The sequence below is a fragment of the Triticum urartu genome, chromosome 7A (assembly GCF_056163025.1).
Source record: "Triticum urartu cultivar PI428250 chromosome 7A, HENAU_Tu73, whole genome shotgun sequence".
Lineage (NCBI taxonomy): Eukaryota > Viridiplantae > Streptophyta > Magnoliopsida > Poales > Poaceae > Triticum > Triticum urartu.
In genome coordinates, this window is record NC_141879.1 from 727,133,495 (window position 1) to 727,160,450 (window position 26,956).

The following is a 26,956-nucleotide window of genomic DNA, read 5'->3' on the forward strand; positions in this document are numbered from 1 at the left end:
GAAAGGATTGCGACAAGGTGAATCAATATCGCCCATGCTATTCAATATAGTGGCGGATATGTGAGCGGTCATGATTGAGCGTGCCAAGGTTGATGGTCAAATTGATCGGGTAGTGAATCATCTAGTGGATGGTGGTCTTTCTATCCTTCAATATGCCGATGATACGATTCTCTTTATGGATCATGACCTCGAGAAAGCAAGAAATCTGAAATTAATTTTATCAGCATTCGAGCACCTCTCAGGGCTTAAGATAAATTTCCATAAAAGTGAATTGTTTTGTTTTGGCGAGGCTCAAGACGAGGCCCATCTGTATGCCGACCTGTTCGGATGCGGGTTGGGCCAGTTTCCGATCACTTATTTGGGTATACCGATACTTTATTGAAGACTCACAAATGCTGAATGGAAACACGTCGAGGAGAGACTACAAAAAAGGCTTAGCAGTTGGAAAGGTAAACTGCTATCTCTAGGTGGGAGATTGGTCCTCACAAATTCAGTACTAAGTAACATGGTACAGTATATGATTTCCTTCTTCCAATTGCCGAAAGGAGTTTTACATAGATTGGATTACTTCCGATCAAGATTCTTTTGGCAAGGAGATAGCGAGAGAAAGAAATATCGGCTGGCTAAATGGAGTGTGGTTTGCCGTCCCAAGGACCAAGGCGGGTTGGGAATTCATGACCTTGAGGTTAAGAATAGGGCCCTCCTTGGCAAATGGTTATGTAAGTTGTTGACCGAAGATGGTGTATGGCAAATCCTCTTTAGAAGAAAATATGTGGGTTCAAAGGCGATATCCCAGGTATACTGGAAGCCTGGGGACTCTCATTTTTGGGCGGGATTAATGGCAACGAAGAAATATTTCTTCCGCTATGGGTCCTTCTCAATTAAGAATTGCTCGGAAATTAGATTCTGGGAGGATAAGTGGTTAGGTAATGCTACTCTCCGGGAACAATATCCAGCTCTATACAATATTGTACGTCACAAGGGTGATACTATTGCCAAGGTTTTGGAATCATTTCCGCCCAATGTGACGTTCCGAAGGGATTTAATTGGACCTAGACTCCAATCCTGGAACATATTACTTCAACGATTATCCACGGTACAGTTATCACAGGGGTCCGATTTATTTCGTTGGAACCTACATGGGAATGGGCAATTCTCAGTGGAGTCTATGTATAAAGCTTTGATCCAGTTTGACGTGCCAGTTGATAATAATAAGAAGATCTGGAAGATGAAGATACCTCTTAAGAATAAAATCTTTGCATGGTATCTTCGTCGCGGAGTCATTCTTACTAAAGATAACCTTATTAAGAGGAATTGGCATGGAAGTACGCAATGTGTATTTTGTCCGCATGATGAGACAATAAAACATTTGTTCTTCCAATGTAAATTGGCTCGTTCTATATGGTCAGTCATCCAAATAGCTTCTGGCTTGTACCCTCCTTGTAGTGTTGCTAATATATTTGGCAACTGGTTACATGGGATTGATCACAAGTTCAGAATTCTACTTAGGGTGGGAGCGCTTGCCGTGATTTGGTCGCTTTGGCTATGTAGAAATGATAAGATTTTTAACGATAAAAGTACTTCCCTTATGCAGGTTATCTACAGATGTACTGGGACGCTTCGTTTATGGTCCTCTCTACAACGAGTGGAGAATCGAGACCTGTTTACGGAGGTGCGTACACGATTGGAGGCTACGGCGAGGGATACTTTTACCCAACTTGGGTGGCAGCATGATATAGGATTGGGCCACCGACGGTTTAGGCGCTATACAAATATACATTTTTCTTTGTATTTCGCCTTCCTTTTTTATTTTATTTTTCGCTTGTCGTGAGGACATTGTTGGCTGTGTGCATCTTAACTATGCAGAGGCCGGGTGTTACTTAAATCTTTTAAGTAATAAAGCGCCCCTTTTCGAAAAAAAGACTATATTTTTCTTCTATTTGGCCATCCGATGGACCACAAGCATCAAAGAACACTACTAAAGCTTAAGCTAGATCTAACCTAGAAGTACGAGCCAGTACAAAAACTGGAGCTGTGCCATTTGTTTAGCAGGACAGACCGACCATTGAGGTCGTTGTTTCTGACGCTGTATGATTAACCAAGAGAGGAATCTTAGGCCCCCATTCAGACGGATGGATATTCTTTACACGTAGCATTGTACTCCTAGGCATCAATCAATTGGATTATACGAGGACGCAGCGTGAACCTCCTGACATGGTCATGGTGCGCACCAAGGACATGTTTTCCTAATATATACGCTTGAACCCCGGGCCATTTAAAATAACACAACCCAAGGTGGACAGTCCCATGTGAAGTTCAGGTTTCTTTACCTGTAATGCAGAGGAGGCATCCAAGAAGTTGCCAACTCAATCCCTGCAAGACTAGCGGCCACTAGGTAAGAAGCAAACAAAGAAACAAAGAAATGAAATGATGGTGGTGATCAAGGTTTTGTTATGGTCAGAAAACCACTAAACACGCACATCAAACAAAAAATAATGATTTGCTTAAAAAATTTGAACTTAAACTTTCGATCTATATATAGGTAAATACCATACAATCATTTATTTATAATAACAAACATAATAAGAGGTGGCGTACTTGTAAAAAAAAATCCCTCCATATTGGCATTTCGAATCCAAGGTGCTTAGACTTTTTCTGTTGTTAGATGCATACATATGTTGACAATAATATGAAAACATATATGGCCAATGAGGTTAAAAAAGGTGAAAGATTACTTGCAACGCCAGCAAGTTGCATGTAACCTTTTGCTGCCAGAGAATGGCTGTTCCAGTATGTTATATAACCATAAAGTTACGCGACTTAATTATCTATCAGAACTGAAATACTCAAAGCAGTCAGGGACTCAAGGCACACCTAAGACACCTACCTACTATGTAGGTGGAAGAATTCTGTACCAGAAAATGTATGTGGAAGAACTACCAGGTACCTTCCGAACTCTGAAAATGGTTGCTTATTTTGCAGGTGTATTTGTACATAGGTTATGTTTTATTGGCTATAAGCATGTATTTGCTCATTCATATCTTGCATTCTTGAGTTATAAGCTGATTGTCTACTCTCGCTGTGGACGTAGTGATGTTGTTCTCCTCTTGTTGTATTCTGCTGCTGCCTCTACATATTCTAGATCCGTGCATATAGTGTTGCTCATTTCATGATTTTAACGGTTAGTACTAGGGACGGTTTGTTAACACGCAACAAAATAGGATGTTATTAGATTTCCGCTATTTTAGTGCTGACCTACAGCTGCACCTGTGAGCCATCACATGCACTGTCCTCGTATGAAATTGTTAAATGTAGCTATATATTCTGTTCATGTCGTTCATTTTCCTTTTTCTTCTCGAGATCCACTTGAAACTTTCGGCTACACTGAGACTACCGGGGTTATCTAGGCGGGATTTGTCAGCCATCACGTGCATCATCGTAATCTGACGATGTTAATTAATAAATGTCTATAGATCTCACCCACATATAACGTTCGTCTCGTCTAGCACCTCTCCTCAGTCCTCATTTCTATGTATACCACCCCAAGCCCTCTCCTCCTTTCTACACCAACCTGATCCAGTCAAATCTTCCTGCGCCCCTCATCTAGTTGGATGTTCCTCGAGTAGTTAGCTGGATCCCCAAAGAGTTCTTCCAGGTTAGAACCTCCAGCCCTTTCTACCTAAATAGCCTGCAGTTTTAATGTTTGTATACTTTCTATTGGATTATATCCTGTCATTTTTCACATTTGAGAAACAGATGAAACTCCCATTGTTAAGTAGCTTGTTAATTGTGAGCCGGATATGTATTTGCTTACTAACATGTGCAGGAATTTCAGTTACAGTAAACTGAGAAGCTGTCGATCCGTGGTTTGGTAAACTGGGAAGTTGTATTGTTAATCCATAGCCTGTGCCTGCTCAATTCCTAGTTGCTCTTGCTCTTGCAGTCTTATCACCTCCGCTGGCCGGAGAGGACGGGAGCTTCTCTCTCCCTGTTCATATCCAGATCCAGAGTAGATAATAGATACTGTATGTTCCAGCGTTGTCTTCTCGATGCAACCTCAAGCGGTCGGACAGCAGTAAAGCGTCTCGCCCAGATCTTAAACTTACGGAAGCGAGCGGAGCAGCGTCCCTTCAGATCCGAGGTTTCCCCCCTTTCCATTAATCTCCCCTGCTTTGCATTTGCCTCCAGATCTGACCAATCAAGTGTCTAATCTATGGCCATTTCCACGCACTAGGCTGCTCCACTGCCTTAACTCTGCTTCTTTCTGATGTTCTTCACGCCGTACTCTACTTCTTTCTTCGTCAGCAACCAATGCCCCGGCCCTGCGGCAAAACCGGTTTCTTCCTTCTGCCCGTGTGCGCGTTTCAGGAGGCGACGGTGCATCCAGATGGCCGGCACCGAAGCTTGTCGCTGCTGCTGCACCATGATGTCCCTACTTCCTGACGTACCGAGCCCTTGTCTGCCATTTTGGACAGGCAGCGAGCTATTTCGTTTGGGGCAGGGAAGGCTCTGCAAAATATACGCATGATTAATTAATCTCCGGGAGCTTCTAAATGCTGCAAAATATGTAGAGTAGTGTTCTCTTCGGGATCTCTGAAAAATATTTGTTGTCGCGTGATGATTTACTAGACAACTTTCTCGTACAACCACCATATGCTTCTATAGAAAGGTACCAGTGATCTAGTCATTCGTCACTTCTCCTTGCAATGGTGCTCTAGTTGGAACAAACCTTTTTTTTTGTTAGTGTTGAAAGTGCATAGTATGAAATGTATTCCACAACAGATACATGGATCTTCAGTTCTTGGAGCGTATACTTGATGGAAGAGAGAAGCCAACAAATCTATCATTCACACTTTTGAAGAGTATCACACAAAATTTCTCGGACGATCGAGAAATTGGCCATGGTGGATTCGCAACGGTTTATAAGGTAAGTTAGCTTAACAGAAAGAGAATTACGCATATGTCATCATCTAAAGATCATGCTTGAAATTGTTATACCGACTTGAGCCTCAGTAGTTAAAATCACAGTATATATACAGCAGGTGTTACATACATTTCCAAGATACCCCTTAGTTTCTGGGGAACCCTGCGTATATATTGAAGTCAGTCAACCAGGCAGATTCTTGTACTAAAAAAAAGGGCAATTCTGCGTGTGCCGTGTGGTACACCTAGGATAGAGACACGGTGTGTCGCGCTAATGGCACAAACCTGTGCCCATGCATTAATTAGTTGGCCAGGGAGCCTCAAATATATGGTGGCCCGAGTGTTGTGTTACTATACTCCATCTCTTTATTGCATAGCACCTTCAAATTCAGCTAGACATTCTTTAAATGCTCACAAGAGAGGTTAAACAGGGAGTGCTCCCAAATGGGAACGTTGCGGTAAAGAGGATAAGGAACAGTCATTCAATCAAGGAGGCATTATTTTATCGTGAAGTTGACAGCCTGTTGAACGTTGAACATAAAAATGTGGTACGGTTTCTTGGCTTCTGTGCTAGCACAGAGCAAACAGCCATACAAATCAAGGGATCAAAACAACATATTTATGCAGAGGTAAGAGAAAGATTACTCTGTTTTGAGTATATCAGCAATGGAAGCCTGCAAAAATATATTACCGGTACGTTGTTGCATCCGATAGCTGTTATCTCTGTTTATTTATCTTTTTCCATTCATTTCATGTTGACGTGTTTTATTTACAATAAAGAAGGTGTAGACTAGAACACATATGTTGATGTCACTTATTGTTCAGTATATAGCATGCATAAATCAATTGTTGGAAATTTTCATTCTCGCTGCTACTTTTTCTATTATTCAGATGAATTAAGGGGACTTGAATGGAATACACGTTATAAAATAATTAGAGGCATCTGTGAAGGTTTGCATCATCTGCACAAGGAAAAGCAGATGTATCATATGGATCTGAAACCCGATAATATACTACTAGACAATGATATGGTGCCGAAAATCACAGATTTTGGTTTATCGAGACTTGATGAGAAGTCAAAAACTATGAGTGAAGAACGTCATGGATCACTGTAAGCTATGCATCAAAAGAACATGTTTCTTTGCATTTACTCTCACATTGTTTGATGTTCTAACGCATTGAAATACAACCTTTTATGCAGAGGATATTGTGCTCCAGAATATCTACATCAGGGAAAGATGTCATTCAAATCAGACATGTACAGTTTGGGTGTCATAATTATTGAACTAGTGACTGGACAAAAGGCGATCCCTAGTAATAATAACAATGTACGAAGGTTTTATCTCGCCATGGAGCAAATCTCTTTTCCGAAATATAGTTAACTTTCTACCTTGCATATTTGTTACAACATTTTTGACTAATCCTACTTAATTTGCATATTATGGTGTTGGATGGCATGCATATCTAGTAAAATTATACATGTTAGATGAGAAAAATAAGCCATGCGATGTTCTTTCTCAAAAACCTATCTGCGCACCATCGAAAAGTAAACTCTTTGGCAGATAGTGATATTGAGTTACACATTACTCGTACCACAGTTTAGGAAATTGATTCTGATGGATGGTAGCTTCATGTGATGGCTCATAACATTTTCAGCCATCTGGTCCCGGGTCACCAGCCCTGTCTCTTCATAGCTTCCCAGAGTCCTTGGACCACTCTCCCTTCACGCTAAAATTGTATAGTATACCATGCTAGGTTGCTTATATGTGACTTTGGTGGATTTAGGAAATACCCACACACTTGATTTATCCACAACAAAAATTAATTAGTTTTGCTAAATTTTAGTCGATTGAGACTTAGTTATGTCTCAATTAATGCTATATTCATGAGATCTTACGGAGAGATCCGTGCAATTTTTTCTTTTTTCATTTTTATATGTTATGTCACTCGATTGAGACTTGGTTAAGTCTCAGTCGACTAAGATCTAGTCACACCCAAAATTAACAGGAAGGTTCTTTTCCTACTAGAAAACACAAGTTGTGGGCGTTGTTTATTCTGTTTTTTACAAGACCATGTCAAAAGGGTAGCGAGCTTCTGCACATATAAGTAAGGCCGTTGTCGATTAAAGGACGACCAAGCAAAACCGTGACAAATGAGACAAATTCCCTAGCTAAACTAGACCAGGAGTGTTATCCCGGAGAATAGCAACACCGGCAACCCGATGGCACCAACTTGTTTTAATCACCTATGCGCCCCCTTGAAGTTGACAAAACCGATGCCAGCCCAAGCCAACCTCCACGTGGAATTTGTTCGCCATGCCTAGTGAATTGTGACTTGCGAGCAAGTTCTTTGGCAACTCCTCCAAGGAGGAAAACAACACACGTGGGCACCATCTTTGCCAGCATCGACCCCATTGAAAACTTATGATTTCGCCTCGAACCGCACATGACCACCCTATCAAACCTTGCGGAGGGGCTCACTACACCAATAGCCCTCTCTTGCTCCAGATCCGACATCTCGAACATGGGAGAAGACGAAGGAAGGGGAGAAGGCCCTGCTGTTGCCCAAATTGCCGTCTACGTTGTCGCTAGGTGAGTGTAGAAGGGAGACGGTAGGTGAGCACTAATTTAGAAGGGTGACGCCAAGGGGTGGCTCCCTGGGTTCCTCTGCCATCTCCTACCCTAGATCCGAAGTTCCGACATGACATGCGGGACCATGATGGCTATAACGATGTGGAGGATGATGGTGACCCAGGTGGCATCCTTGGACGACAACCTCTGCTCGTCCCCATAATGTGTCTGTTCCGGTTTGCAGATAGCGACGATGGGGCAGGCACGGGCTGGATGGCTCGTGATTTTTTGTTTTTGTAACTAACCCCCCTAACCAGCGTGTTTGTTGCATCAACGGTGAAAGTAGTTAACAGTGACGTTTAATCCCTGACCAGCCCAAAAACCGTCAATCCCGGGGTTTAGGCACCCATCAGTGATGTATGAATCCATAGTAGTGAGTGTTGGCACTGTTATCTCTAATGCAGTCTGGTAGGTGTTAAGTTCTTGTTTGAGTTCAGGCGCTTGCTGTAGTACTGGTCTGACAAGTATTCTTGGAGGCGTAGACGCTCAGCAAGGTTGTATTAGAGTCGGTTTGTCGATGTGTCTTAGTAGTGTCCGTTGTTAGTGCTGATTGATTCTAATTTGGTTTAGGAGTTCAAGTTTGAGTCAATTAGGAATTGTAGCACCACGTGTACGTGGTGTGCTCGAGTCTAGATACCAGGCAGGTTTAGTTATCCGAGTTCGAGTGGTACAAGTGCTGGTCTGGTTGATGTGTGTACATACACAGTAAACCACGTTGTGCTTTGCATTAGATTGTGTCCTTGGCCACTGAATTAGATAGTGCGCCTTCATCCGGTTTGGAGACATTATCAATATTATAGCTGTTGTGACTTTGTTTATCAGATAGGTAGTTTCAGGTTAGTCCATGTATTCATGATGTCAGACTCTATTGATGGCCGTATGTATAGATTGATGTAGAGGCATGGGTTATCCTCCTTTTCAAAAAATAGGAAGAAAAATAAAACCACTGCTAACTCGCAGGACTGAACCGAACCAACCAGATTTGAGGAAATCCAACAACCACCACAGCCACCATGAAGTTCAACCTATGTTGACGGCCAGCACCACCCCCACCGCAACAGTTTTGGCTCTGGCCTCCACCGGAAGTTATGGTCCTTATATGTGTATATATAGTCCCCTTTTTGTATATCCTCATTATATATAAGGGGCTTCATGCATTTTACCATACATATACATGCATTGACCTTTGGCCCTCTGTGAATGTTAGTTGCTCATTATCCAACATGATATTAGTTGCCAGGTTAGCCTCTCTCCCGCAAGATGCAACTCCGTGGGTGCTCCACCCAAGCCGCCGCTGCTGCTATGCCCCGTCCCTAGTCAGCCGTTTGCTTCATCTCTGGCCCCCTCTACTCGGATCCGCCAGCCGCCGCTCCTCTGTGCCTGCCGCCGGCCATCTCCTGCTCGGCTCCACCCGGATCCGCCGCCACTGCTCTGCCAGATCCGCCCCCGACAACCTCCTCTCGACATCGGTCGCCCCCTCCTCGTCCGGCCGTGGCCACCTCCTACTCCGGCCGTGGTCGCCTCCTGCCCGTCCGGCTGCCTACGCCCTTGTCCGGCTGGTTGGGTGTTGTCCGTCGCCCGGCCGCTGACGTCCAGGTTGATCTGGATCCTCGGCTCCCCGCTCGCGTTTTGGCTTCGGTTGTGCCTCTGCCCGATCCAGATCTCGTCTCCTGTGACAGTTGACTTCCAAAAAAATATAAAAAATTAGAGACCTCGTCATGTCTTCTTCAGGCTATGTGGATGTTCCTCGGTGCTCGGTGATCTTCGACGGCACCAACTATGCCGAGTTTGTGAGTTTCATGCGTATCCATATGCGCGGTCTTCTCCTGTGGGGCATTCTGGCCAGATCCCCTCTCCACTATGCCGTGTTGCTCCCGTGGCTCCTACCCGCTGGTGCCGGCCTTGCTGTTGATGCTTCTTAGGCTGATTGGGATGCAACCAAGGCTCTCGATGATGATGCGGTTGATGCTTATGATCAGCAGGTATCGTCTTATTCAAATGATCTTTCTGTCTACCGAGATGATCTGTCTCCTTACACTCAGTGGTGCAATGATGATGCTCGAGCTGCTGTTGTTCTCACTGCGAGTGTCATCCCTCAGCTTGCTTCGGAGTTCATGGGCCTTGGCACCATTGCAGCGATGTGGTTTTATCTCTGTCAGCGCTACCAGCCCTCTGGTGATGCTCTGTACTTATCTGTGGTGTGTCAGGCGCACGCTCTTCAGCAAGGCGACTCTTCTGTTGATGAGTTCTACACAGAGAGCTCTGCCATTTGGCGCCAGCTTGACTCTCTCCGGACAGTTGTTTGTGGTGCTTGACGTTGCTGCCAGACCATACAGTCCGACTTGGAGTTTCGGCATGTCCATGAGTTCTTATCTCGCCTCCATTCCGAGTTTGAGCCTCACCGTGCTCACTTGCTTGCTCGTGGTTGTGTTCCTATGTCGGAGGTGCTTGCTGAGATTTGTGCTGAGGAGACCCATCTTCGTTCTGTTGGGTTGCTTGTCGTTTCCTCTATGTTGGCTGCTCGAGCTCCTGTGTCGTCCGCTTGCCTAACGGCTCCACCGTTCCTGCCCACACCTTCAGGGGGTGGGTCTCCCTCTTTATGCAGAGAAGGGCCGGTCACGCCGTGACACCTCCTGTGGCTATTGCTCCAGGTCAGGTCACCCAGAGTTTGATTGTCGCCAGTAGTAGCGAGATCCGAGACGCTCTTTTTCTAGTGTGACTAATGTGTCTTCCGCGACTCGGTCACTCACTGAACAGGACATTGTGCGGCTCAAGCGCATACTGGCTTCCTCCGAATCTTCATAGGTGGATTCCGCTAATGATGTAACTGCTTCCACCTCTCCATCACTCTGGCACATACATAGTCACGTACATCTTCATGGGTTATGTATTCTGGAGCTTCTTTTCATATGTCTTCTGATTCTTCCCCGTTGTCTTCTGTCTGACCTCTTGATTCGTCTATTAATGTTCTCACTACCAATGGCACACCCCTTTCGGTTGCTAGTCGTGACACTCTTTCTACTCCGTCTTTTTCTGTTCCTAGTGTTTCTCATGTTCCCCCGTCTTACGATGAATCTCTTTTCCGCTGCCCAACTTACTGATTCTGGTTGTCGTGTCATTCTTGATACCGAATCTCGCTCTGTTTAGGATCATTGCACCAAGGCTCGGGTTGGTGCTGGCCCTCAGCGCCGTGAGTTAGAGGGCCTTTGGGAGGTCGACTAGCTTCGTGTTCCTTCTGCTGCCACCACTTCTGCCTGTTCTCATGCTCTTGCTGCCTCCTCTTTCGCGTCTTTCTAGCAGTGGCATTGTCGACTTTGTCATATCAGTGGCTCCTGCTTGTCATCGTTGGTGCGTCAGGGCATCTTAGTTAGGGTCTATCTCTGGAGATGTTTCTTTACATTGTGATGGTTGTAGACTTGGCAATCAGGCCCAATTACCTTATCCTACTAGTGAGTCGGTATCGCAGCGTCCTTTTGACTTAGTTCATTCTGATGTTTGGGGTCGTGCTCCCATTGATTCGAAAGGTGGTCATCGCTACTATGTTCTGTTTATTTATGATTTCTCTCGCTATACTTGGCTTTACTTTATGAAATCTCGTAGCGAGGTTCTCTCTATATACAAGCGATTTGCTGCCATGGTACACACCAGTTTTCCACGCCTATTCATACTTTTCATGCTGATTCCGCTGGAGAGTGTATCTCCTAAATGTGGCGTGGTTTTCTTGTGGAACAGGGCACTCTTGCCCAGTTCTCATGTTCTGGTGGCCATGCTCAGAATGGCGTTGCAGAACGTAAGCATTGTCATCTGCTTGAGACTCGTGCGCTGATGATCGCCGCCTCTCTTCCACCCAACTTTTGGGCTGAGGCCATTTTCGCGTCCACTTATCTCATCAACATTCAGCCTTCAGCTGCCTTGTAGGGTGGTAATCATATGGAGTGTCTCACCGGCCACTCTCCTGACTACCTAGCTCTTCGCATGTTTGGATGTGTGTACCATGTTCTTCTTGCCCCGCGAGAATGCACCAAATTGATTGCTCAGTCAATTGAGTGTGTTTTTCTTGGCTACAGAGATGAGCAGAAGGGCTATCGATGTTGGGATCCTGTTGGTCGTCGGCTGCGCATTTTGCGTGATGTGACTTTCGATGAGTCTCATTCTTACTACCCACGTCCTTCCTCCTCGAGCTTTTCTGTGGACGATATTTATTTCCTTCTCCTTGATACACCCTCCTATGTGCCTCATGTATTGCCTCTTCCTCCGGCACGTCTCACTCTTCCTCATACACCGGCGACACCACCTTCCCCTCCATCCTCCTCCACACCATCCTCGTCGATATGTCGGCCTCTCTCTCGGTTTGCTCTCCACTACACTCGTTGCCCTCGTGTTGAGGATGATCCTACTGACGCACATTCCACTTCCGGAGCACCTCCTTTCACGCCTCCACCGGTTCATAATCTCCGTGCTCTGCCTCGCCCCCACTAGATCGCTATTCTCCTGACCGGTATGGTCTCTCTACTATTGCTGAGCCCACTTCCTATCGAGCTGCCATGACTCAGGCTGAATGGCAGCTTGCGATGGCCGAGGAGATTGCTGCCCTTGAGCGCTCTAGCACGTGGGATCTGGTTTCCCTTCCTTTTGGTGTTCGTCCCATCACGTGCAAGTGAGTCTATACGATTAAGACTCGCTCCGATGGTTCTCTTGAGTGTTACAAAGCTCATCTTGTGGCTCGTGACTTTTAGCAGGAGCAGGGACGCGATTATGATGAGACATTCGCTTTTGTGGCCCACATGACCACTGTCCGCACTCTCCTTGTTGTGGCTTCGGTTCGTCATTGGTCTATGTCCCGGCTTGACGTTCAGAACGCCTTTCTCAATGGTGAGTTGCGTGAGGAGGTTTATATGCAGCCACCACCGGGGTACTGTGTTCCTGATGGTATGGTCTGCCTCCTTTGACGCTCCCTCTATGGTCTCAAACAGGCCCCTCGCGCCTGGTTCGAGTGGTTTGCCTCTGCCGTGACTGTCGTTGTCTTCTCGCCCAGTGATCATGATCCCACTTTGTTTCTTCACACACCTCCTCGTGGTCGGACTTTTCTCCTTCTATACGTATAGATGACATGATCATCACCATTGACGACTCTGATGCCTTTGTTAAGCCCTGCCTTCGCGACCAATTCCTAATGTCTGATCTTGGTCGCCTTCGCTATTTTCTTGGGATTAAGGTTTCTTCGACCTCTGCTGGCTTCTTCATCTCCTAGGAAAAAATATATTCCAGATCTTCTTCCCGAAGGCACAGACTCGAGTGCAGCATGGGTTCTTTCCCTCCAAACTTAGTGTTGTTAACCCACCATGAGTTTGGGGGGGGGGGGGTGTGGGGGGGTGTTAGATGTGTATAGTCCCCTTTTCTGTATATCCCCATTGTATAAGGGGCTTCCTACACTTTACCACACATGTACATGTATTGGCCTTTGGCCCCCTGTGAATGTTAGTTGGTCATTATCCAACAATGATCATCAACATTTTGCAGCGTCCCTGTATAGAAGTGACATAGAGGAGTAGCAACTAGGAGATGGGTGCTGCAGAAGGACAAACTGGTGATTCAGAACAAGCGATCATGACATGATGAAAGCGTCGCAAGCTTCAGGCGCATCCCATGCAAAGTTAACGTCCTTGTTCTGCATCAGACATGAGACATCAAGGTTCCAAAAGCTACGGTGCATGCCTGACGTTTAGTCTACTCTGGAACGCCCATTCTTACGCCTTGGAAGCATAGCACCATGAAGCTTTTGTGTTGTGTATAGATTGACTATTTGTCACCCTGGATGAGGAATAGTTATTCTTCACCTCCTCTATTTTAACATCAAAGCACCGTAATTTTACGTTTCATCAATTTTGCCTTATTCTAGACGTAAAATGAGAACGTAGGAAAATGTATAATCGCCATAAAAATATTTTATGTTATGTAAAATTATTAATATAAAATTACAGTGTAAACTATACATAAAATGCAATTTTTGAATCTTGTGACCTATATTTTTGTTTTCTTATGCCAAATTTTAGTAGTGAATAATATGAATGTACCTATTTGTATTTCAAATGTAATTTATTTGTGAAACGACCGTAAGATTACCTCGGGTGAAAAATAACTTATTTCTGTACCCTAGATGATGAATAGTATTACTATATGTATAATAACGGTAACTAAGCGTGACTGCAGAATAGCTTATTATACACCCCTAGTAACGCTCTATTCAAAATATAGTAGCGTATCATACAAAATATAGTAATTTGTTTCACAATGTAGTAAACTAAAAACTTGGACAGTATTTTTTTTTCATAATTACTAAATTTTATACAGTGTTTTACTAGATTTTTTACATAGCGTTACTAGGTGTGTAGAACTATTCTACACTCAGCTTTCGCAAACAGATTTTTTTTCTTTTGAAAAAGGAGGTTGAACCCCTGGCCTTAACCAACAAAGCCTTATAAGATAAAACATTAGGCCAGTTTTATTAAATTATGCAACAAAGCCTTACAAGATAAAACATTGATCTATTCGAAGCCACACTCTAGGAGACAAGTGTCGCCACACCTACAACCTTAATGATGGGGGTGGCATGATCTGGGCGCCCTGACCTTACACCTATGCACATCACCTAAAACCGGAGCACCGGTTTAGCAGATCCTTAACGCGCGCCGCATGCGCACGCTCCCAAAGTCGTTGTAGCCTTCTTTCACGAACCCATCTTCAGGACGGGGGTCAACGCATAGACCTTGCCAGACTTGCCATCAACGCCATAAGGATGCCAGGCAATGCCACCGCCCTGCATGGGTGCATAATCATGAGACCGCCGCCGAGACCCCGTTAGACCAAGCCGCCGAGACTCGCCGTCTTTGACTAGGAAGAAAGCATGCCGCTCCACCTCAGCACCCCTCCAGCCAGCACTTGCCCTAAAAAACAATGCCCTCGGGAGGGAGAACGGCACCACGCGCTGCCGTCGTCTGATCCAGGTCTCCCCGATTAAGGGTTTCCCTAGAGTAGCCCTGGCTAGAAGACGAGAGCTATAGTAGCGATGCCTTCAACAAGGTAACGACACAAATACACCACCATCGCCCGCCATGACCAAAGTCGGCCCGTTTTTCACCGGCAGCCGCACATCCCCGAAGCCGCAGCCGGCTAGATCGCCACCAACCACGAGGTCAGTGTCGACACCATCATCTGGAGCCATTGCCCTAGCTTTTGATCCGTGAACCCAAAGTGTTGTGGTTCTCCCGCATCTAGCGTCATCGACTTCAGATATAGCTCCAGCCGCCACGCGCCTCCTACGACGAAACTGGGCACGGGATCCCGTGAATCGCCGCCCCGGAGGCACCGCCACATGGAGCCACCTTCTCGCCTGTCATCCCCGGCGGAGGGGCGCTGCCGCCAGCGTTTTCATAGCCAATGCTTTGAGGTTCTTGTGCCTCAAACAGGTCACACCCTTGCCAAGTCCGCCGTCCTCGCGATGCCATCGGAGCAACGTCGTTCCATCAGGAGGAACAACCGCAGGAGGAGGATCTCGCACCACCGTGCACTGCCCCTTTAGATAGCCGCGAGTTGCCAGATCCCCGCCGTCCCCTTCACTAGCGGCACGCGGGCTTTCCCGGCGTCCGCCTCCGGGGATGACGAGGGGAGAGAGGGGAGGGAGGAGGGGGCTGCGGCGTCGGTCCTCCTGGAGGATGTGACGTGAGGGAGCCTCTTCCTTTGTTCCTTCGGAAACTGAAATACTCTGTTGAGAATTGAGATGCTACGATTTTTTGCTTCACCATTTTTCTAAATAAAGGGAGAACTTTCCAGCTCTGCATGGAAAGACTACAACAACCAGATTTGCACATGTTAAAGAACATAGTTTGGATGCGTTATATAGGGAAAGCTTGAAGAACCACTTGAAAAACTTACAAAACTAGAAACCATTTTTTAAATATAAATCAACAATATTCAGAATATCGAATTAGTAGCCACAACTTCACTACGTGCATGCCGGGAGAAAACCCATCTGTATTGTCTCTAGCGCCTCTTTGTATGTATGAACCCTTCTCACGTCTCTCTCTCTCTCTCTCTCTCTCACACACACACACACACACACAGAGAGAGAGAGAGAGAGGAGAAAAACAAAGAACATGGGATGCTCGGTATGGCAAAAGATCTTTGGAGTGAGTGAGAGAGATATTGGGATCTTACGTGATTGATGATATTGGGAATTAAAACCTTATCTCTCTCTTTTTGCATTGATCCTTAGCATCCGTCGCCTTGCCTAATTTTGTGTAGATCAGAGAGGCTTGTCTAAGCTGGTTTACATGTCATCATCCCGATGCTTGAGTTTTTTGTTGTTGAACATTTCAACTTATTCTATGTCACATTTTGCGGGATGACAGGTACTTAGGAGATGGAGGCACAGATGGAAGAAAACTGGGAATGAAACACCATTTGTTTACCAACAAGTAGCAAAATGCCTCGAAATTGGGTTACTCTGCAAGGAAATTGACCCATCCAAACGGCCTTATGTATGGCATCTGATACATGTTATAAGAGAAGTTGAAGGTGCTAATGCAAAAATCAGCAATGCCTATGAACATACATTTGGACATGTAAGCTCGTAAGCTGCCTGGGAATGATTAGTTCGCTTTGGACTATTTAGCCCCCGATTTCTTTCTTTCTTTCTTCTTAACACATATATGTACTCCTGCTCCTTTATGCAGATAAGCCCTTACTTGGAAGATGATATGCTTGGAATTGAGCCACTCCAACTACATTTTCCTTTTGAGCTCAACAACCAGATGTCATGTGAAATTCAGCTAACCAATGATACAAACTCTTACATTGCCTTCAATATCGAAAATACAAGCCCCCTGTCATACCACACACAGCCGCAGAAAGGCATTATGCCACCACAGTCCAAGTGCAATGTTGAAATAACAATGCAGCTGCAGGGAAAGGCACCAGGATATATGCATCGTGCAAATGAACTTATTGTGTGGAGCACCAAAGTGAATGATTGCATTGCAGTTGAGGATATAACTATGGGAATGTTCATTAATGATGCGGTCAGAGCTGTTGATGAGGTGAATTTGGATGTTGTTTTTGACGACAATGAGCCACAGGAATCAAGTGACAAAAGCAATGAGGTCAGCTCTCTAAGAATACTAAATTGCAAAGCCTCGTCTATTTCGTTTGTGTCTAGTGCAAATGATCTTTGATTGTAGTTAGAGTGCCAAATTGATAAATATCCAGCTCAATCTGATTTTTAACTATTTGATACCACAATATAATCAGTTGTCCTATTGTATGTAGATTAGATTGTCTTGTGCTTCCTTGTCTTTTCTTTCATGAAGTATTAATTCAACAAATTATTTAACTGTTCATGAGTCAGAATTTTGTTTGTTCATAAGTCTCGCTAGTTGTGTGTGTGCATCGGTGCGTGATACTCGCACCTAGAATGAGGTGAGATGGAAATTAAGAAAGAGAACATTTTGTGAAGCTCTGTCCAGTTAATTATAGGTAAGTCCAAATGTAACTTGTGTGCAATGAATAATGGTGCAACCAAGAGTGATGTATGGAAGAAAAAAGCGTGCAAGACAAAAATCTAAGACATTCAATGTATATTGAGATAAGTGAACTATTGGTTACGAGGGTGTCTCATGCTTTTTTGACCAAAACTTACATAACACTAATGCACCTGACTCCCAAGCAGGGGCCCGTGCGCGTGTGCATTGCACCAGCGTGGGTGTGAACGGCAACATGGTTTTAGTGTTTGTTGGGACGCGGTCAACATGTTGGTCCCATCCACGTGACTCCCCCTTCTCTCTCATCTTCCCTTTCCTCTCTTCGTGGGGTCCATACCTTTGTGCGCTCCCATTTTTTTCGGTTTTTCTGTGAAGCTCCAAAAGCTCATAGATACCAATTTTCATATTCGTTGAAATTAACACTTGAAAACAAATTAATTTTAGAATTTGGGGCAATAGCTTCCGAAAGTCGGTAGTGTAAAATCAGGAAAGTGCCAAAAATATAAACTTCCCTTTTTTGTATGTCGGAATTGATAGTACCCCGGCTCCCTGGTGTGTAACGGCTAGTTAGCCCTGCTCAGAATTGAATTAACTATTATTGTAAGTCTATGACTCCAGCACTTGTTTGTCACATCGGCTACTATGACCAAAAGAAGTGATTAGGATCTAGGATGCTACAGAATATGATATCTTACATTCAGTTTTTCGTAAAGAACCGCAATGTTGGAGAAGGTGTGGAGTATATATAAACTTTGATAGGTGAAGTGGTGGTTATGGTTCAATGGCACATGAATAATTACTGAGCCATGAGAAAAATTGGACCAAGTAGTTCACTTACTGATCTTCCACATGAAGTTCTATCAGATACAAGTATCCACTGGTTGGACTAACTCAGATCATATTATTATAGAAAACTAGGATACTTGCCCGCTCAAAATGCATGGGCAGCATCTTGAATTTAATTTAACTTTTTCATCAAAAAAGCATTGCTGTGTATTAATTTAATTGATTAAAAGGTGTGTAGCGTGATCTTTTTTATTTTAATGAAACACAACTCTTCCATCAAATTTGGCACCGACATCACGCACAAGCATCTTGCACCCCAAAAAAATATGGATTTTTTTTGCTATTTTTAACTATTTTACTGTTCGGCAGGAGTAGATGACCCTGGGTTCAGAGATGAATTATCGAGAAAACAACTTCTATCTTATGATATGTGATGTTGATGGAAAACATAAACTTCGATACATATGTTTTTACTTTGCTTTTATTTGAGATGCTTGTAAGATCAATGTTGCAGCTCTCCACTTAGTTGTAAAAGCGAACTCGAGTTCCATTTTTCTAAAGGGATAGTTTTGTGAAAGAGATCTAATTAACCATTGCAAGTTTACAAAAACTGCTTACCAGAGACCGCTTCATCCCTTGCAACTAGTGTTGCCGTTCTTGTGGGTGGCAAGGGAGGATGAGGAGGAGGAAGCGGGGAGCGGCAAAAATTTACTAGTGTGAATCACAATATACTGTTACTAAATTCTTTATTCAAGAAATCTCACACATCGAGGAATATTTTTGAACTATTAAAAATGCAGTAATGATATGATTTCCATAAGAGTCCAAACTTAGCATCCCATCGTCCTTGGTTACATGGTTGTCTTCCCCGCGGCAGATGGCACGCAGCCTATTTTCCCAAACAAAAACGACATGGCCATGTCGTTCTTAATAGGAACAACATGTCCATGTGGTGGGGCGGCCCTAGTTATTGTCGTCGTACCTAAAGATGAGAAGGCATGTCAGCTGTACTGCAGTGATTTGCTTGTACGGTGAAGCTAAGGGCTTTGTCTTATGTTCTTCTGGCACACAGCGTGGGAGTGTTGCCATTCTTGTGGGTGGCAAGGGAGGAGGAAGAGGAGGAAGAGGGGAGTGACTACTGCCGAGTTGCATGACATGCGAGGGGCCGCTCGGATAGCTGGTGGCCATCATGGGCCGAACAGGGCTGGCAACACGGGCTGGGTGGTGTTCGACGCAGAGCTAGTAAACGTCTGCCCAAGACTGGCATTTAGAACTACTACCAATTTTTGAATACTAGTTGATCATGTGGTAGGCTAGTGGTCCCTATTGCTTATGGGACACTGATTAAATCTGCTTGGGTCCCTAGAATTATGGGAAAACACCTCTAGCAAATATGTGCTAGAGCTGCAAGTATACCTGCCTATGAATGCCATGGTATAAGATGCAAGTATTACCTCCCCGCAAAAAAAAAATGCAAGTATTACCTGTCTATAGTTTTAAAAAAGTATTAACCGTCTATGAATGCTATTGTGTAAAATTATTCGAAGCAAATATGCTGCCTACAATTTCCATTGTTCAAGAACAAACTACTGGTATTCTGATTTTGATACATTCAGGATGACCAAGAAAATGAAGAAGGTAGCCTGAGCAAGTCACGAAAGGAATTAAAGAAGGTACTTGGTTGTTCTTCTGGACAAAATAAGTCGGATGCCGATGATGATGATGATGATGATGATGATGATGATGATGATGATGATGATGATGTAATAATCCATTCACAGAGAGTTAATATTTATTTTTATTTTATTGATATGGATTTCATTCTTCCCTTATTTCAGCAGGATGTATCTCCTGTGACAGAGGATGAGATCAGGACTGTTCTTCTTGGAGTGGCTTGTGTCACCACACAAGATTTAGTGTCCATATTTAAGTCTAGACTACGAAGTCCAGAGGTAGGATTCTTCAGCATTATTGTTGCAACTTTTAAGGCTGTTGCATTCTTTTTCACTAATTACTAATAATGATGCAGCATTTGTTCTAACCACGTATATTAAGAATTGCAGGCAGTCCTGTTTTGCATTAACTCAGAATATTTTTTGAAGGATTTAGTTATGGTTTGTTAATTGTCACGCATGAAGACACCTCCAGTTTCTTGGACCTCGTTGATGGTGTGCCTGATAGTCAGAATTTCTTGTTTTTAATAATCACAAAGTGTCATTACTGAACTGGGAATTGTCGGTTGGCAATTTGAAAAATACTCCCTCCGTCCCAAGATAGGTGTCTCAATTTTGTACTAGTGTTAGTACAAAGTTGTACTAAGGTTAAGACACTTATTTTGGGACGGAGGGAGTAGGAACGAAGTTATTGCTGTTAGTAACTTGGCATCCAGATTTGGATACAGTCAGTTACACCGTCTGCAAGAGTGTCGTGCATTGGGGCATGGACGCTATCAGGCTCCCCATCCACCGCCTTTTTTTTTTGAAAGGCCATCCACCGCCTTCTGGTGATGCTATGGTTGGCTGGGTGCCTGGATGGAGAAGTCCGCCCATAGTCTACATCAGCGGCTGTGCTATTTGCTAATTCGATCCCAACTTTATCACATCTAATTTTGGTAGTACTATTTATATTGTTAAAAAAAATCTCATGTTGTTAAAAAAACAGTTGTGGGAATAGTTCTAGTGGAAAAAAACATGTTTCTTTGATGTAACTTGCTAGGCAAAGCTTTAAAATTCATAGAAGAAATCATGTAAAGCTCAAAATTGGTTGTGTTTTGCACTCGCTAAATGTTTAGTCCTTCTCTGTAACCAAAAGTGTCTATCATGCTCTTTCTACCAGTTTGTTGAGTTGACAACCCAATTTGTTTCTTGATCTCATTTTGTCTTGCATCGCAGTACAAGAACGCCTTTGCTGAAATTCTGAAGAAAATTGCGACGATACGGAAGACTAATGGCTACAAATATGTCGTCCTCAGAGAGGATAAGAAATGATGAGCTCAAAAGTGGAGATTTCCTTCATTGCGAAGCTTCCTCTTGTGTCTTTCTAGGGATAATAGTTTTGTATTATATTCGGTCTTCTGACAAGTGTATGACGAACTTCTACTGCAGCTTGCTTGTAGAAATCAAATAACGATAGGTGCTATGTTGTCATTCCCTGGAGTTATTCTAGAAGAAGTTGGGAATTACAAGGTTACGATGATGTGTGAGAAGAGGTATATTCATGCCAGGACAGTGTTTTCTGTTTGACCAGGTTCTTTAAACCTATGAATCCAAAGTGTAAAATCTAGAACGATGTTCCTAAGAGTAAAGTTTCATTGTGTTACTCAGTACAGTTTTTTTTTGTTGTTGCAATTTTCGAGTCCCATGTCACCCAAAGAATAGTGAGCGTCCCTAGAAGCTGTAGGGTCTCTACCTATTTATCCCTAATAATAAAGCAAATAATGTTTCTAGTGGTACTTCATAAGATTTGCCCCCAAAATTGCCAATAATTACCCCCATGCCACCGGTAAGTGGGAAAACGATTCCTTTTTTTTACAATTCGCTACACAGGACTTGGTTTATTACCAGGCAGCGGAAGCGGACTAGGAGCACTCGGCAGCGCAGCACCCTGAAATCCTGCCCGCTACCCTAGTCGCTCGGGATCCGTGCCACTTTTGACGAAATGTTTTGTTACGTGTGAATACACAACCCACGTGTAGAAAGAAACATTTTGTACCTGTACTGCTCCATTAATATGAACACAGAAGAGTTAAGAGCGGGCAGCAGGAGGCTCGATGCGGCACTATTTGTACACGAACACGTCACCGTATACCTCCAACGCCGAGGGTGATGCACCGCAGCTCACGTCGAAGGAGACCCGTCCGGAAGTGCAGTACGCAAGCAATCTGGTGGGCACTTTTCAGGACCCAAAGCCCCACGCGCCTGGGCGGGACCCCGTCAGGGTGCGCGGCGGCTATGGGCTGCCGTAGGTCGACCTGATCGCCCCTAGGGGCTCAAGGTTCGCCGCCCTGCAATGAAGAAGAACGAACGAAGAACGAGGAAGGAGAAGAACAAGGGAGAAGATAAAAGTAAAGGTAAAAGATGATAGATTGATTTGTTCGATTTAGTGTTCTTCAATCGGCCATCACCTCTCATCTATTTATGAGGCGGCCGGACTTCCCGTACAAGAAAAGGACTCAAAATCTCATTCAAATCCTTCCAAAATTAGCCGAACTCGGATTAGGTATGTCTGAGACGGTAGTTTGGTTTTTGTGTTTCACAGGCCAAATACGACCTCGGATGAAGATGTACCCGAAAGACAATTTCACAGTTTCAACGAGATGAACAACTGTCGTGTTGAACATTTTTCAATTCGAAGTCGTCTTGTGGGCTGAAACGCTCACGCAATATAAACAACTAGATCGGAATCGCACCTTGGCACGAGGGTGCCGGTCCCAACATTTTGATCAAGCAGGTAATAGTAATCCAGATTATGGCGCCGTATTCTTATTTTGTTGTTGGCGGGTGGTGCCCTCAACACATTACCCGGACGTGTAACCAAAGTATAATTTTTTGCAAGAGTAATAACTGTTGCCAACACATCTTGGCCCATTGTCTCCAATAGATGCAGCACGCCTAATCCTAAATGATGACATAATGTCAGATCAAAATAAAAAGAGCAAAGTAGCTTCTTATGATAGATTGCTATTTGATTATAATGCATAAAGACCCGAGCAAGGAATAGTAATCGCCCATGTCAATAGGTTCACAACTGTACATTCATTACAGGGGATAGATGCTTAATATACCAGAAGCAAGTCAGATTACAAAATAACAAAGCGCAGAGTAGCTGCCCTTTGATAGATTCTATTTAATCACAAAGCCATAAGGATCCAATTCATACCATACAATGGTTGTCCACAAAAGCAAGAGATACATCATAGTAACAAAAGTACATCGAAAGGTGTAGCGGCTGCCGATGCATCGGAAGCTCGTAGCAAGGACGCAACTTCCCATGCAAGCTGGTAAGAAGAGAAAAGGAGGTGGAGCACCACAATACATAATTTATTAGACTAAAGGGCACTAAAATATCACAATAATTTGAAGGAGCAATTGTATGCCTACTCATGATCTTGACAGATGCAACTTTGGTACATGTATTTCTTTGAACATTTTTCATTTGAAGAATGCCGATCTTAAAATTATGACGGTGCAGTTTGGTTATAATCAAATCAATCAACCAACTATGCAAGTATGGTAGTTATCAACAAAGAGCCACATCGCACCCGTTCTTGTTAACTAACACTTGTTCTATAGCTCAGTTGTATAGCTCTCCCACGACATGCACGATCACCACGATCTGCAGCACGTCGCCCCACTGCGCCATGCGCTCTCTCTGTTGTACTGTAACACCATATATACCCCAAGAGGAATACAGCAGCACCAAAGGTGCATTGCTTCCCCGATCCTCCTTGTTCACATGGTATCAGACGCCGGTCTCCTCCTGCGTCGTTAGACCTCTTCCGCTGCACTCTCCTTCCAACTGCTCCACCGCACCCCACCATGGTCGCTCCATCTCCACCACCTCCTCCACCACCTTCCCCCCCTCCCGGCTTCGGTCTCGGTGGATGTGCCGGCGGCTCTCCTGCTGCCCCAGCAGCTCACCGCCCCACACTCCTCACCCCATCCCTCTTCAACCGCGGTGGTGCTCTGTTCGCCCCCGACCCCAGCGCCACCTCCTCCACTGCACCGCCCAATCCATCTCCCCTCTCCGGCGTGTTCATCAACCAACACGTCCCGATCGTGCTCTCTCTCAACCCTCCCAACTTCTCCCACTGGCGTACCCTGTTCGAGGTGATGTTCCAGAAGAGCGGCGTCGCCGACCACTTCACCGGCGCACCGCGCCGTGCCGATCCGGGCTGGATGCAGGACGACGCTCACATCGTGTCCTGGCTCTACCACCGCGTCGGCGCCGACATCTTCGCGCTCATCCATCAGCGTGGTGCGACTGCGGCCGAGGTGTGGGCCACGATCTGCACCCTCTTCCTCGAGAACAGCGAGCACCAGGTGGTCCTCCTCACCACCGAATTTCGCCGCCTCGAGCAGGGCAACATGTCCATCATCTCCTTCTTCGCCAAACTCAAGGAGTGCGCCGACCGGCTCGCCGATCTCGGCGCCCCTGTCGACGATCGTGATCAGGTACTGAACATGATCCGCGGGCTGCACCCGTGTTTTCGGTACGCCATACCTATTCTCACCATGCAGACCCCCTTCCCCACTTTCCTCCGCTGCTGCGCCTTTCTGCTCCTGGAGGAAAGCCGCCAGGCCGCCGACTCCACCACCACGGACACCGCTCTCCACGCCGCCCGCGCCCCCAACACCAACCACGGCGGCGGGAACACTGGTGGTGGCACCGCCCGCGGTGGCGGCGGCCAATACAAGGGCAAGGGGAAGAGCTCCAACTACGGCAGGGGGCAGTCCTCCAACTTCGACGGGGGTGGCGCGCCCCCTCGCCCCGCTGCTCCAGCCCCGGCACCGTGGACTGGCATGGTGCACGCCTGGCCCATGCCTTGGCGTCCACATGCTCCGGGCGCCGGCATCCTCGGGCCACGACCTGGCGGTGCTGCCCCGTTCGCCGGCATGGCCTACCACCAGTCCGCGGCGCCGACCAACAACACCAACTACGGGGCGCCGACTGTCTGGCCGCCCGCCGTGCCGCCACATCCGCTGTACGGGGCCCCGGCTGCGGGCTCTGCTGCCTCTTCCACGCCCAGCTGGGATCAAGCCTCCCTCGTCCAGGCCCTCAACAACCTGACGATGCAGCAGCAGCAGCCGATCACGCCGCCCGGAGCGGAGTGGTACCTCGACACTGGAGCCACGTCGCACATGGCCTCCTCCTCTGGTATGCTCTCCTCCTCACAGCCTTGTCATTCTGCTCGCATTGTAGTCAGCAACGGGGATTCCTTTGCAGTCACGCACTCCGGGCACCTCAACATCCCCACACGCACCTCCCCTCTCTCCCTCAACGATGTTCTTGTCTCCCCCCACCTCATCAAAAACCTAATCTCTGTCAAAAAGCTAGCCCGAGAAAACCCCGTTAATGTTGAGTTTGACGATATTGGTTTCTCTCTTAAGGATCGAAGCACGAGGAAGGTGATCCTCCGGTGTAACTCTGACGACGACGAGCTCTACCCCATGCCCCATGCACCAGTTCAGGCTCATCATGCACTCACCGCCGTCTCGCGTGACTTGTGGCACCAACGCTTCGGGCACCTTGGCGCTGATGCTCTTGATCACACCCTTCGTCGTTCCTCCCTCGTCCACACGGGCGGTGGCGGCCATGTCTGTCATGCTTGTCAACTAGGCAAAAGTACTAGGTTACCTTTCAGTTCATCCGATCATGTGTCGTATTTCCCATTCCAGTTAGTTCATTGTGATGTATGGACCTCGCCCGTTATGAGCATATCTGGTTGTCAATATTATCTCCTATTACTCGATGATTACAGCCATTTTGCTTGGACCTTCCCGCTCAAGCATAAATCAGATGTCTTTCCTACACTGCGCCATTTCTTCGCTTTTGTGCGTACTCACTTTAATCTCCCTGTTCTCACCCTACAAACAGATAATGGTAGAGAATTCGATAACCAGGCCGCGCGCACGCTCCTCTCCTCCCTTGGCGTTGTCCTACGTATGTCATGCCCGTACTCCTCGCCACAGAATGGGCGGGCCGAGCGCGCACTGCGCACGCTCAATGACATTGCTCGCTCGCTTCTCGTGCACGCACACATGCCATATGAGTACTGGGCGGAGGCACTCCAGACTGCCACGTTCCTGCTCAACCGTCGACCATGCCACCCCCGCCATGACCAAACTCCATTCTTCCTACTCTATGGCTCATACCCAGACTACACCTTGCTCCGCATGTTTGGGTGTCTATGCTACCCCAACATGACGCCCACTACGCCCCACAAGCTCGCGCCCCGCTCCGCACCTTGCGTCCTCCTCGGGTACTCACCTGACCACAAGGGCTATCGGTGCCTCAACAGGATGACCAGGCACGTCGTCATATCGCGCCATGTCGTGTTTGATGAACACACGTTCCCGTTTCAAACACCTACCCCTACACCACCCACGGACACCGCTCCTCTCCTCGATCACGCGATCGTCCCGCTCGTACCGCGGCGTCCCCGCTCCCTACGCTCTCACGAGCGTCCTGCTGCTGCAGCGCCTCCCGCTGCCCCCGCGCCACCGCCTTCCCCGCCGCGCGCGCCTGCTACCCCAGGTGACGCGCCTCTCTCCCCTACCGTCGTCGCGCCGTCGCCGCCAACACCTCACCAAACTACCCCGACCCCGGATCCTGCTATCCTGGCAGCCGAACCGCCTGTCGCGGACACGGATCCCCAGCCCGCACCCACCGTCCGTCGTCGCGCTCCCCCGCCACCTCCCAGCCACCCCATGCAAACCCGCGCGCAGGCCAGCAAATTTCTCCCTAACCCTAAATATCAAACCAACCTCTCCGCTACCACTGACGCATCCATCTCTCCCGTTCCAAAAAGTGTGCAGGCTGCTCTGCGAGATCCACGTTGGTTGTCTGCGATGCAGGTGGAGTACAGGGCTCTGATGGATAACCAGACGTCGCGGCTCGTTCCCCGACCGGCCGGCGCCAACATCGTCACCGGCAAGTGGCTGTTCCGGCACAAATTCAAAGCCGACGACACGCTGGAGCGTTACAAGGCGCGCTGGGTCGTCCGCGACTTCTCCCAACGCCCGGGCGTCGACTTCGACGAGACCTTCTCCCCTGTGGTCAAGGCTGCCACCATTCGCGTGGTCCTCACCATCGCTGCCTCCCGCGACTGGCCGGTTCACTAGATGGACGTGAACAACGCCTTCCTACACGGGCACCTCTCCGAGCAGGTCCTCTGCCAACAGCCAGCCGGCTTCATCGACGCCGCCCACCCCGACCACGTTTGTCTTCTTGACAAATCGTTGTACGGCCTCAAGCAGGCGCCCTGTGCCTGGTTTGCCCGCTTCGCGTCGTACGCTCGCCGGATCGGCTTCTCCAGCTCGCGCGCCGATCCCTCCTGCTCTACGTCGACGACATCGTCCT

At 46.5% G+C, this 26,956-nt stretch overlaps 2 protein-coding genes across 5 annotated transcripts; both read left to right on the forward strand.

Annotated features, from left to right (window-relative positions):
• Nucleotides 1-3,484: 3,484 nt before the first annotated feature.
• On the forward strand, nt 3,485-21,193 carry LOC125525107 (uncharacterized). Of its 4 annotated transcripts, none has more exons than XM_087531733.1 (11): nt 3,485-3,655; nt 3,944-4,141; nt 4,783-4,927; nt 5,355-5,616; nt 5,815-6,034; nt 6,125-6,251; nt 15,962-16,174; nt 16,286-16,711; nt 19,492-19,638; nt 19,714-19,827; nt 20,767-21,193. In XM_087531733.1, exons 3-11 carry the CDS (start codon nt 4,787-4,789, stop codon nt 20,860-20,862), a joined length of 1,746 nt encoding a protein of 581 aa, XP_087387859.1. In that variant the 5' UTR covers nt 3,485-3,655; nt 3,944-4,141; nt 4,783-4,786; the 3' UTR covers nt 20,863-21,193. The 4 variants fall into 4 exon arrangements, with proteins under 4 accessions (XP_087387859.1, XP_048546090.2, XP_048546092.2 ...); XM_048690133.2 differs by having other exon boundaries at nt 4,037-4,141; XM_048690135.2 differs by lacking the exon at nt 3,944-4,141 and having other exon boundaries at nt 3,486-3,655; nt 19,717-19,827; nt 20,767-21,192.
• A 2,219-nt stretch (nt 21,194-23,412) lies between these two features.
• LOC147962308 (uncharacterized) lies at nt 23,413-25,152 on the forward strand. Its single transcript, XM_087531734.1, has 2 exons — nt 23,413-24,751; nt 24,985-25,152. Exons 1-2 carry the CDS (start codon nt 23,413-23,415, stop codon nt 25,017-25,019), a joined length of 1,374 nt encoding a protein of 457 aa, XP_087387860.1. The 3' UTR covers nt 25,020-25,152.
• The last annotated feature ends 1,804 nt before the right edge of the window (nt 25,153-26,956 follow it).